We start from the raw sequence: 12,584 nt of genomic DNA on the forward strand, positions 1-12,584 counted from the left end.
GGGACTTTAATCGACACGACCAGCTATGGGGAGGCGACGCAGTGGGTACGAGCACTCGACAAGGAGAGGGCGAGCCGATTATTGAGCTTATGCAAGAATTCGAACTCGACAGCCTCCTGCCACGAGGAACAGTTACATTCGAATCCCCGATGGGTGACAGCACGATCGACCTAGCCCTAGCATCGAGCGCGTTGGCCGAAGATCGCGTTCAGTGCGAGGTCTACCCAACTGAGCACGGCTCAGACCATCGAGCAATCCGGACAAGCTTCGACATTCAGCAACCCGAACAGGTAATGGCTCCACGCCTTCTTTTCAAGCACGCACCTTGGGACCGTATTCGCGTCTCGGTCAGCCAAGAGCTGCAAGGAATGCCGATGGAGATCGAAGATCTGGACACCTACACCGACGAATTCTGCGGGGTCGTAAAGTCCGTAATTGAGCGATTAACGCCTCGAACTAGACCCTCGCCCTACACTAAGCGGTGGTGGACGGCAGATCTAACCCAGCTTCGACGCGACTACACATACTGGAGAAACCAAGCTCGCGCACATCGACGCTATGGGAGACGGGATGCACAGCTCGAAGCTCGAGCACAAATGGTCAAGAAGGAATTCCACAAGAGCATGCGAGTACAGAAAAAGCATCACTGGGAGACGTTCCTCGAGGACTGTCATGACACAACCTAGAAGCCCCTCGAACGGTCTTGGCAGGCCCACTGTGGCTGTCGCATAGCCTCGTGTGTCTACTTATAGCCTCGTGTGTCTACTTATAGCCTCGTGTGCCTGTCGATAGCCTTGTGTGCCTGCGTGATAGCCTTGCGGTATGACTGCACCGCTGGCCATAAGTATCTGGGATAGCATCGCACTGCTTTCGTGTTCTTTGTCTCTCGTCTTGTACTTTATAGTGCATTGGACAGTAATATCGTTGTCGAACCTCCACTCTCGCTCCCTCGTACGTCCCCACCCTGACACCCCCCATCGCCTATCGGATCCAGTCTGTGGACCACCCAGAGGAGCTCTACTAATCACACTCGACAGGCTTCGTAACCGACGCGTGAACGACAAGCCTCGACGTTAAGATGATCCATGGATCAAATCCGATGGGTCGTGGAACTTTATCGGATCCAATCCGTGGACCACCCAGACAAGCCCTACTGATTACACTCGATATAGTTCATGAATCCGATTCGATGAAACACCACTGTCATTAGATCTAATCCGTGAACCATGTGGCTTCGAGGGCGATCCCTCTCGACATCGACATAATTCATAGTCCACCCAAACAGGTTATAATATCGAATCCAGTTCATAAACCACCTTTATAGAACCTGCCTTCTTCTTGTCCTCTTTAATATAACCTCGAATTGAAACACTAGTAGAGACAAGATTTAATGGAAATGATTTCCTGTCGACTTCATGATACTGAAAATTTTATTGAACCTAACGTAGTCGATGTAGAGCTCGCTTTCGGATAAATGAAGAAGACGCTGTTCCAGTTGCACCACAGTGTTTAGCATCTTTATCTTTCCGCATAAATCCGGTATTTTGAGGATATGGAATCATCCAGTGATTTCGAATGAATAACTTTTTGAGCTCTTATCGCCATATTCGAGCACGGGCTTTACCTCGAGCCGCCGTAACGGCATTCGATATGGCTTACCATCTCGTCCTTCTACTCCCACAACCGTGAAAACAAAACATCAATGCTCTTCTCCGCGAGTCGATGGCTATGCGCGGGCTGAGTCGGCCGAAATCCTTTAAGGGATGACGACATTGACCACGAAAGTGAAATCAGTGACCTTCCGATCATTTCTGCATCCTTCACTTCTCCCATCTGCTGCGATGAACTTGGCCAACAGCGTCCAGCATCCGCTAGCGCGTCCTAGATCGCCTTTCCCTATATGGCTTTGCTTTAGACCGTGCTATGCGTCCCACTTCTTTGGTCTTCTTCGACTTCTTTCTCGGCTTTCTCCTCTTCCTCTTTATCGTCTCCTTTCTCTTCTTTAGCTTCCTCTACTTCTTCTTGGTACTTAATCCAGATATCCGTGCTAACCTCCGAGAAAGGAATACAACGCTCTTTATGTCTAGGCCACGGTGAATAGGCCGGACGTTGTTTGACGTCGCGCTTATTTGGCGTAATCCAGAGGAATTCTAGTTCAATATCAAACGTCAATAGTTGTTGGTCGGCCCACTGGCGGTATTCATCCAAGAATCTCTGATGTGGCTTTAAGTGATTTTGGGCCACTGTGATCTGGAGAGGGAAGAGGAATAATTTCGGCTTTTCCCCTTTAGCGGTTCTTTTGGGGATCTTGACGAAGCCAATCATTCCATCTATCGTCTCGTAATTGATCTGTCGAGGGCGATAAAGTACCGGCTGATCGCGGATATCGAACTGAATATCGCGTTGACTCGTAAAGAAGCGGAAGTTCATACCTTCGTTACCCGCCCCGCAAGCCTTCAAACCTTGTGACCGAATGGATGCGAGGACGGCGTATTCCATCATAAACCCGACGACAGGTCGATTGTCAATAAAATCGCTCAATGAAGTCAGAAAGTTGATCTTGATAAACTTAGTATCCAACTCGAGAAGCCGATTTGCTACAGCGTCGCGAACTATGCCGCAGGTATAACCCCCAATGTAGTCGTGATCCTGGTAACGCTGGTAAAAGTATCGATGGTCGATCAGTTCGATGTGTCCCGTCCATCCTAATGGTACAGGCTCGTTACTAATGCAAGCCTTCACGTAGTCGCAATACCTGAAAAGTCAGAAATGTTCTAAGCATCAAATTAGTCGAACATACCACTCCCAATCAAACTTCGTAGTAGTGGACTTGATTCGCTGCGCAAACGCCACAGATTCGTTAGAGATTTCGATCAATTTGGGGACCGTTAAATCAAACTTCCTGTTCACGATGCAGTGGTTTAAGAGCAATGGGATGCAGCCCGTAACGTCTTCAACCTCATTCCGGGAATACCCTCCCATATCAATATCTTTATGCTGCTTCCACCACTGCTCCATTTCCGTCTAGTAAGGTTAGAAACCTCGTTATGACACAAATTTGACACTTCTTACCTCACTAAAACCGCCATAGACGCGTACCACATGGCTCGGGGTTTGATCTGTGAACACCTCGAGGTCCGTACAATTGGCAGAGCAACTGAGAATTGCTTTACCGGAAGAAGCGAAACCGATCACCCAGTCATATAGCGTTAGGGCCATCTTCCTATTTGGAATGCTATCACTCATCAAAGCATTCATCTGATCAACGACAAATATGACGTTCTGTTTATACCTAAAGAATTTCCAAATCTGGTCTTCGGTGTTTAGGGCCATAATCTTCTTTTGGGTGGTGAAATCGTCGACCCACGCGAACAGCATTGCCGTTTTGACGTAGGAAACAGGTTTATCGAGCAGGCACCGGCAATCCGGTAGATAGACGACCCGTTCATCTTGAGCAACAAAGTAGCAGACGAGGGCGGCTAGAAGGTGAGACTTCCCAAAGCCCTTGGTTCCATAGAGCCAGCATCTTCGGTAAACGTCACTCTCTCGCACTTTCTTTACCTCGTGGAGGAAGTTTTTGAACATCGTCCTCCCCATATATAGCCACTTTCCTTCAGCTATATCGGGCTCTTTAAATCGTTCTGGTATAGTACCGATAAATGGAAAGTCGAGTATGTGATTTAATGTGGGGTCGGAAAGTTTATCGACAGCTCCAGGAAGGGGATTGACGGAATCGGAATGCTGGTCAGGAGAGTTGTTCATCTGGGTAATTATATCCTTAATGGCCTTTCTTCGCTTATTCGCCTCAGTGGCTAATTGTGTCAGTATGACTTTCTCTTTCTCTTTATCTTTTTGACGTCTTTTTGAAATGGGCGACTCTTCAGATATCCCTGTTTCATCCCCTGTAACGACATTAGCTAGCTGTCGTATAGTACATTAAAGGCGTAATTACCTTTCCTCTTTCGGCCAGCTGTCTGGTTCGGTTGATCTTCTTGACACCGTTAGCTAGTGTCTAAGTTGTATCTACAGTCTAATCTCACTCTGTTTACTGACTTCTCCTGCAAGAGATGTAAGTTTCCAACAGACCCCAAGAGGGAGATGAGTTTGCTCGAAGAAGTCTAGATTTTTAGCATTTCCCAAGAAGACGGAGCCATCGATTTCTGCCGCTTCGAATGTCAAGGTGTTCTTGTCATTGCGGAAAATGTTTGGTTGTGTTTGCTTGATCCATTCGAGCAATTGCTCATGGTTCCAACTTTCCATCTCTTGGATTGTAGGGGTTCTCTTCTGGCCTTGCCCAGCTTCCTGATTAGAAGCGTTCATTATGATCGACGTGAAGGAGGGTTAAACGAGGGAGATGGGATGATGTGACGACTAGATCGTAGGTTGTGGAGAGTTCAAACTCGCCCATAGGTGCACGCGAACTGCCGTGGGACAAGCGGTCGCGAAATTGGAGGCGAGGATCTTCGATCTGATTTTGAGGGTAGAAGAAGCAACTAGTGTGGCATACACGGTAGAGAACTTGTCGTTGGTAACGAGGATGATGAACAATATAAGGAGAAGATTGGGTGATTATTTAAGTAGAAAGGTTGAGAGTGCAATTTGCCTTGAGTGCCACTGCGGGAGTTAAGTTGAGCTGAGTTGATTTCATACACTCTATGCGGGCAAAGCTCATGGAGGATTAGCTAATTGCTACGCGTTATCTACCGGTTCATTCCATGTCCAGCTATTAGATCCATCGACTCTACAAGACTGTTGCCCCTTTCGAGCCATTAACCAGGTCATCAAGAGCGCTTTCCCGAGTGCCACTGGTCATTCAACGATGTAGCAACTTCCCGTAGCTTTCGCGAATTTAATCACTGCACCAATGACTTTTATGTTTGCCTTCCATTTGTTCTTTGGGCCGTCTAGCTTTTCGTTGAACCACCTTTCAAGCAGAGAGGACACATCGCATCATCTTGTAGTTGCTATTTGAAAGTAACGGCTACGCTCCACTATCCATCGTGAGCACTCCACAAGAAAGTGTCGTACTGTTTCCGGTTGTTGGTACTATTCACACAACTTCGAGTCTGTCGCGCTAATACTGTAAAGGGCGCTGTTGAAACGACCACGTAGCTGCGCCACGATTTAAGCTTCTTCGCGTTTCAGACCGTCCATAGATTCGTCGTCTATACGTGCCCGGTAAGGCGCGACCTAACTGCTTCGTGTATTGACCTTCGTGGCTGATTTCGAATCGGCTTTACCATAGTGGCTAGAGGAATGTCTCGATCTAGTTCTGTCGCTTTCTGAGCGTGCTTATATGCCAATTCGCTGCCTAGATATCTCTATATCTAGGGACCCGCTGTAACGCCCAAAAATCACGCAACGAATTCCCAGCCACCGCAGAAGTGGCAGGAAGATGGCAGGAAAGGGGCTGGGCGCCGAAAATGGATAAAGAGGCGAACGGATCGAAAGGTATAAGGAGAGCCTTCGAATCCGTAGATAGACAGACAGGTTTCAGTACATTGCCATTCCATACCCTACCTTGTGTACTCGCAGCGATTTGTGATCCCTCTCCCTATACCCCTCGTAACGAATCCTTACCCTTCGTTGGTATCGTTGTTACACCCGCCGAAATACGATCCGCGATACCCAACGCTGGGAGAACCGCTGAAGTCGCAGTAAGACGTCTCGCACGACCGCTTGTCCACTCTGTTGTCGCGGTTTCGCTAGCACACGAAGCGCGGACTGACTGTTGCTGAAGATGGCCACTGCCTTTTTGGAGTAAATGTCGTGACCCAGCCATAATGCGTCCACTAACTGGCATGCTTCCCAAATAGCCACCAGTTCACCGTAATATACACTTAACGTCGAGGACGATCCCATGGTTCTGCTGATCATATTAAGTGCTGTCGATGATAAAATGCGCCACCCTGATACCAACTCTTCCCTGTCGACACGACGTATCTGTAAACATGGTGTGCCTGCGTGGGAGCCTTGTGGCGCGACTACTCCACAAGGTTATAAGTATCCAGGATAGCCTCGCACTGCTTTCATGTTCTTTGCCTCTCGTCTGGTACTTCATAGTGCATTGGATAGTAATATCATTGACAAATCTTCACCCTCAATACGTCTCCGCCTTGACAGATCCGATACATGGATCATATCGATATCGAAGAGATCGGTATTTATCGAGTAGGGTGCCCCCTGACCATATGGTTCATGGATCGGGATCCGATGAAAGATTACAGTCATCGGATCCAATCCGTGGATCATCGTGATATTGGTTTTCGTCCGTTAACGCTCGGTTACGAGCCATGTCGCGTATGATCAGTAGGGCTTGTCTAGGTGGTCCACGAATTGGATCCGATGAAATATCACGATCCATCGGATCTAATCCATGGATCATATCGACGTCGAGGCTTGTCCGTTCACGCTTAGTTACGAAGCATACCGAGTGTGATTAGGAGAGCCTGTCTAGGTGGTTCACAGATTGGATCCGATGAAATACCACGATCCGTCGGATCCAATCCATGGACCACGTCGACATCGAGGCTCGTCCGTTAACGCTCGGTTACGAATCATCTCGAGTGCGACTAGTAGAGCTTCTCTAGATAGTCCACAGACTGGATCCTATGCGTGGATCATCTCGATATCGATGTCTATCAAGTAGGGTGCTCCCCCGCCATATGGGCCCTGGGGGAGCACGTGATTCCGGAAAATGGTTAATCCGTTAAAGGTCGAGTGGTCCATAGACTGGATCCGATGGGCGACGAGGGATTTCATCCATGGATCATGTCGAGTTGGGAGGGTCACTGATTCAAACTCTTCTGCAGTTGAACTCGTCTGGCTGAAGCTGTCACTGGCTGCGGCGCCCCATCTATAAGTTCGTTAGAGATGGACTATAGGAGGGGGCCTTTTATTTTCTTAATATTTTTTTGTTTACGTATATTTTGGAGGGGTGATATGGGGGCTGCCAAACCAGCACCTGTCTCGACTTACACACCACACAACAGGCCACAAAGTGGGAGCGCGAGCTTAAGGATCACTTCAAAGGCAGGTAGGTAAGAGCGTCAAGATATATGAAGGTAGACTAATAACAGTTGTGCCCAAAAATGTCTGTTGCTGTCTCTGCTGTCGTTACGTCCCTGTTATGTGTAACGTGCAGAAGGTATAGTAGGAGGAAATCACGTGTACACAAGAATAGGGTGAGGAATGGCAAAGGACTGAAGCCTTGTGTTGGATGACGAGAGGTCTCCATAGGCGACGACGTTACGGACGGTTGCTCTATGCAACGATGTAGTATTCGTGTGTCTATAAAAGGAGTCTCAGGACCTCGACAAGCAGATAGAAAACAGAGCGCTCCTTCATCTCAAGTTGTACCACAAGTTTGACACCTTGCTTTCTTTCAACTGGTGTCTACTTAAGTTTATATACACAATGTGGCCGTTGACCCCCCACGTTCCACTCCTATCTTCTGCATAGGGGTAAGCCCCCATCTCCTGCATGACAGTGAACCCCTTTTTCGTGTATAGTCCTTGTCGGTGGCTGAATGTTACACCGCCTACTTTGCCTTGACAATCTCAGTGATACCCGCTTTATTTTTTACCTCATCGCCGACACTGGCTATCTGTTGAACAAAGAGCTATTGTGTATAGGCTCCACAGCTGAAACACTGGTGAGAGGTTTCCATAGACGACGACGTTACTGATGGTTGCTCTGCGTAACGACGTAGTGTCCGCATGTCTATAAAAGAAGCCTCAATACCTCGACAAGTAGATAGAGAACAGAGTGTTCAAGACATCTCGAGTTGCACCCAGTTTGACACTATCTTCTTCCAATCATATATGGACAAATGCATTTTTGAAAGCTCGTGCTGTACTGAAGGCCCGTCAAAACAGGCCGCTGTTCGTATAGACGTTGCTTCCGCTTCGGATAAGTGTCTTAAACGCACCTGGATAGGATATGCGTGCTTGTCAGTCGTCACGCTCGTCTCTACTGTGAGTTCGACCCCATATTCTACCTCAATCTCCCCCTCCGTCCCCAGTGTTCTCAATAATCGAATCCAATCGCCGATCCCATCGGGATTCCGGTGCCAACGTAATCGGATTGCAATCGATTGGCCGGATTCCATCGGGATTAGCGATTGCAATCTCCGGATTGCCAAACCTAACAGGGGTAATGCGGAGCATCAGGACCACCCGGCAACATCAGTCTTTAACTTCACTATAACTAAACGCTATCGTAATAGAGATTGTATAAGGTAGACGGCTTATATATACGTAAATATTAAAAAAATAAAAGGCCCCCTCCTATAGTCCATCTCTAACGAACTTATAGATGGGGCGCCGCAGCCAGTGACAGCTTCAGCCAGACGAGTTCAACTGTAGAAGAGTTTGAATCAGTGACCCTCCCCAACGTATGAACAAGACGACATCATCAACAATCACTGGCTGGAGCATTACGTTTACCCATCTAGGGCACCTAGAAAGCTAGGCCGGACAACCCTCTTACCTCACCTATGATCGAACACTAGTAAGGCCCCTCAATTCTATCGGTTCGACTGCAAGCCGAGTGTTTTACCACTCGGTTACGTCCTTGATAGGTCAACCACGATTTGGTGTCAATTTTGAAGCAGTTTTTGACATTATGAAATGTAAACTCGATTTTTTTTTTTTTAAATTTTGGCATCGCCCGGTTACGGCTTGGCGTTGTGCGGCAACGCCAAGACCGCCGAGCTAGCTGATCACGTGGGTACATGACATGGCAAAGTCACGTGGACATCCCTACCGCGTCGCCATCGGATCCAGTCTGTGGGCCATGTGGCCGAGGGGAGCACTCTACTCGATATCGACATGGTCCACGCATCGGATCCAGTCCGTGAACCGCTCAACCCCAGACGGATTACATATTTTCCGAACCATCGCCGTCGGATTAACAATTTTTTCGGTTTATCGTTCTCGGATTAAGTATTGTTGAACTTCGTGGATTTGTGAAAAAGTGTGTTGAAGACTAGCCTAATCTATGAACATTCGTGGCCGTTTTATAGGCGCCGTCCTTGGCGTCTTGGCCAGAATCACAGATTGAAAGAGTGCTCTGGCTCTCCTCACGAATGTAGGATAGAGCCCATCTATATATCTATCTAACGAGCGTACGTTACCATTGCTGCCTGTCAATGGTGATACAGCCTATTGAGCGAGTGTTGCAAAATGTCCTAGTCTGTTGTAAATGATTGGATAGCATTTGTTCAATACTATTGTCCAACAATAGCCCAATGCGTATGCACTCCTGCATCCATTCTCTCAACACTAAAATCGAGTGGATAATCCATTCGATATCACGATGATGACGACGACGATGATTATCGACGTAGGAGTTCAACTTATTGTATAGAATAGTTTATTTATAGACTCGAGTTGCACGATCGTTACAGAACCTTTTTTGAAAAACCCTTTTTTTTCTTCCAGTTTACGGGCCTACTCTCAGTGATCTCTCATTGGTCGGAATCGCATGATGCTCCACTTACCGATGATTAGGTGAGCGTGGTGCGGGGGTGGCGCGGGGAAGCGGAATGGGGGACCAATAGACGACGGGGATCCCGGGGGGCAACGCGGCGCGGACACGAATCCCCGTGTAGGGCGGCATACACGTCACCTCAAATCGAGGCACAACTCTCTGCATTTGAAAGAGCATCCAATTAGCTATAGAACAAGCCTAGTATGGCTTTGATCGACAAAGTACGTACCTCTCAGTAACAATTTGTATAAAGAGTGACCCATTGGTGGGGCAGTTAACATCGACACGATACCGGAGACTTTTGAACTGGTGCTGTAGATGTCTGATTGGCTACTCTCACTTACTAAGCATATCTACTCTTGCCTGATGTCTGGCCTTAGTTAAAGGCCTTTAGCCTGACTGTTTGACTGTCGACGGCTTGTTTGCCTGCCTGACTGAGACGTCCGTTGGCCTGACTGTTGGCCACGTAGGAAATACTCATGGTTCTTGGTTCCCGTTCGAGGACCTGCTTACCGTGGTGCATGTGTTTGACAGTCCTCGCGAACGAAACGAATTTGTGCGGGAAGTTTTCCACACTCTAGTGCCATAATTGGTGATAAGAAGCACTGACTCTACCTCATTTTCCGTTACATATAACCTCGGGGCCGGATGCCGCCGGGTAAGTTAACGAGTCTAAGTCTTTTTAAACAAATCCCATCTCGATTGAATGCCCCCTGCAAGCCAAGGGAACCTTTGTTCGGAATATTTTTCCGCGCTCGTGGTATAATTTGTGACAAGGGGTATATAAGCTTACTTGCTGATGGTGGCCCAACTTCTGAAACTCGGTTTGTGAGGCCTCGAGCTCCAACCATTCGATTTAGTGATAGGTGACGTACCTGCTGGCCACAATACATATTGGCAAATAATGAGTATATTTAGAGTAGGACTGCTCTCTTTGCTCTCCCACTTCTAACCAAAGAATCTCAATCATGGCCTATATACCGAATTTCGATGAGAATGATGTCGTGATTACTTTGGGAATTTTCGGAGTTCAACATGACGGCGTCACAGATTTCAAGAAAAGTGTTATCAACTCTTTATGGGGGCTCTTACATAAGTCTGCAGATAGGGTTGAGTACCTTCAAAATGAGCAACAAGGCCAGGTGGATCGCATGGGGCGCAATTGTACGACGACATTTCTGGCTTACTGGGGGGACTGCCGGGAATATCAGATATGGAATGAATCCAAGGAGTTTCAGAATCTTTGGAACAGTTTACCGGATGATGCAGGCGTCTGGCGGGAAGTTTTGACAGTGCCCAAGTCTCGCTTCACTGGTTCTATGAGCGTAGACACGCCATGGGGCCTAAACGCTGTTGTCGGCACAAAACCCACTCTGGACATCGGCTACTGGGGAGTCTTCAGGAAAAGAATGTCCGAGGTAACGGACAAGCACACCGTTCTTGGGGATACTTTTACTTCGAAATATGTTACGCAACACGCAAAATCGAGAGCAGGCGAGGGCAAGAAGATCGTTGACCTGGAAATTCCTCCAAGCAGTGCAATTCGACTAGGGCGACTAAAGGTGTCCAGAGTGCCTGACAACTTGTTCTTTCTCCATGAGGGCCAGAGAAAATTGAAGCGTGCTGACGGTGTGATTGGCTCCTGGATGGACCGCGTGCAGCCTCTATTTGAATCATTCAAGCAACACCTCATCAAGGAAAGGAACAAAAATGGTGTTGTGGCATATGAAGCCTACATCGCCAGAAAAAACTCAAGTTCTGCCCTTGACAAAAGTCGCTTGACAAATCAGGTCATCGGTATAGATCCGACTGTGAATATTGAAGAGCTGGAAGCTGACCGTATAATTGAAACGAATCAGCTCATCTACTGGCTCGACATGGCTCATTTTGAGCTATCTGGGCGCGCTTTCCACAACCACGTCAAGTTGAGAAAAGAGACAACGGGATTAATTGCTCCTGGTGGAGAGGGATATAACGACAAAAATGCGTCTCTCTATGTTGAGATGTGTGTACTGAAATCTTCCGATGTAGAAGCAGAGTATATTGGGTGCAAAGAAGGCACTGGGTTGATGATGTTTGCGGATATGCAATTTTGAGGTGTGGAAGTCAGCTGTTATCTTTCGGTTTGCCTTGTCGCGAACCTCGATGCTGTCGGACTATCCTAAGCCTCTAGCATTGAAGTTATGGCTCAAAAACCGTGTCTTTTTGAGATTACTTGTGTATACTTAATCAGTTAGAAGAGAGACGATGGGATGAAGCGACGTCAAAAGCTGCGGGCGCGCCCAGCCAGCGATCATACCCGAAGCGGGCAAGCCAAGCCGCCTTGGCCGCCTAAAACGGAGTATGGTGCGATCTGCAGAGGAATCCGCCACCTTACTTGCTCCACAACCACTTTTACAGCACCAGTTCAAAAGTCTCCGGTATCGTGCCGATGCTGACTGCCCCACCAATGGATCACTCTTTGTACAAATTATTACTGAGAGGTACGTACTTTGCCGATCAAAGTCATACTAGGTTTGTTCTATAGCTGATTAAATACAGAGAGTTGTGCTCGATTTGAGGCCTGATTTGTCAGGGCGGCCCCTGCCAAGACACTAGATACCGGGCGAGACGCAGGCTTATAACCTGCTCATCTCACCCCATCATCGCTTGACTCCTCAAGCGATCGAGTCGATATCATATAGGACTGTCAATTCCATCAATTTCCATTTGAATCACGCTTGCCCTTCCGTTCCTTGGCATTCCTTGATATGATTAGTGGCGTGTATACCACCCTTTTGTAGCCAATACGTCATTCGCCCGTGTGTCCATACCCTTGATCAGATTGTCAATTGTTTCTTGAGGAATTGCCTTCCATTCCTCCTGAATTGCTCTGGCGAATGCGTCAATGTAACATCCCGGCATACCACGTCGTAAACAGAAGGTCCCAGCCATCGAATTGAATCCCCAGCCTTCGTAAAGTGGCAGTAAGAAGAAGGCTGGGTGCTGTGATAGAAGGATCGAAGGGTATAAGAAGAGCCTTCGAACTCTTAGATAGAGAGACAGGTTTCAGTACATTACTATTCCACACCCGGCCTTGTGTACTTGCAACG

The 12,584-nt window shown here is 47.7% G+C and overlaps 2 protein-coding genes across 2 annotated transcripts; one reads left to right on the forward strand and one right to left on the reverse strand.

Annotated features, from left to right (window-relative positions):
* Nucleotides 1–1,911: 1,911 nt before the first annotated feature.
* Z518_08877 (uncharacterized protein) lies at nucleotides 1,912–4,320 on the reverse strand (the record flags this gene model as incomplete). The annotated part of the gene is made up of 5 exons (XM_013412834.1): nucleotides 1,912–2,755; nucleotides 2,801–3,024; nucleotides 3,073–3,902; nucleotides 3,953–3,991; nucleotides 4,041–4,320. 5 exons carry the CDS (start codon nucleotides 4,318–4,320, stop codon nucleotides 1,912–1,914), a joined length of 2,217 nt encoding a protein of 738 aa, XP_013268288.1.
* A 6,140-nt stretch (nucleotides 4,321–10,460) lies between these two features.
* On the forward strand, nucleotides 10,461–11,588 carry Z518_08878 (uncharacterized protein; the record flags this gene model as incomplete). Its single annotated transcript, XM_013412835.1, has 1 exon — nucleotides 10,461–11,588. The coding sequence occupies one exon, from the start codon at nucleotides 10,461–10,463 to the stop codon at nucleotides 11,586–11,588; it is 1,128 nt and encodes a 375-aa protein (XP_013268289.1).
* Between the last annotated feature and the right edge of the window lie 996 nt (nucleotides 11,589–12,584).

The sequence above is a fragment of the Rhinocladiella mackenziei genome (genome assembly GCF_000835555.1).
Source record: "Rhinocladiella mackenziei CBS 650.93 unplaced genomic scaffold supercont1.7, whole genome shotgun sequence".
Taxonomy (NCBI): domain Eukaryota; kingdom Fungi; phylum Ascomycota; class Eurotiomycetes; order Chaetothyriales; family Herpotrichiellaceae; genus Rhinocladiella; species Rhinocladiella mackenziei.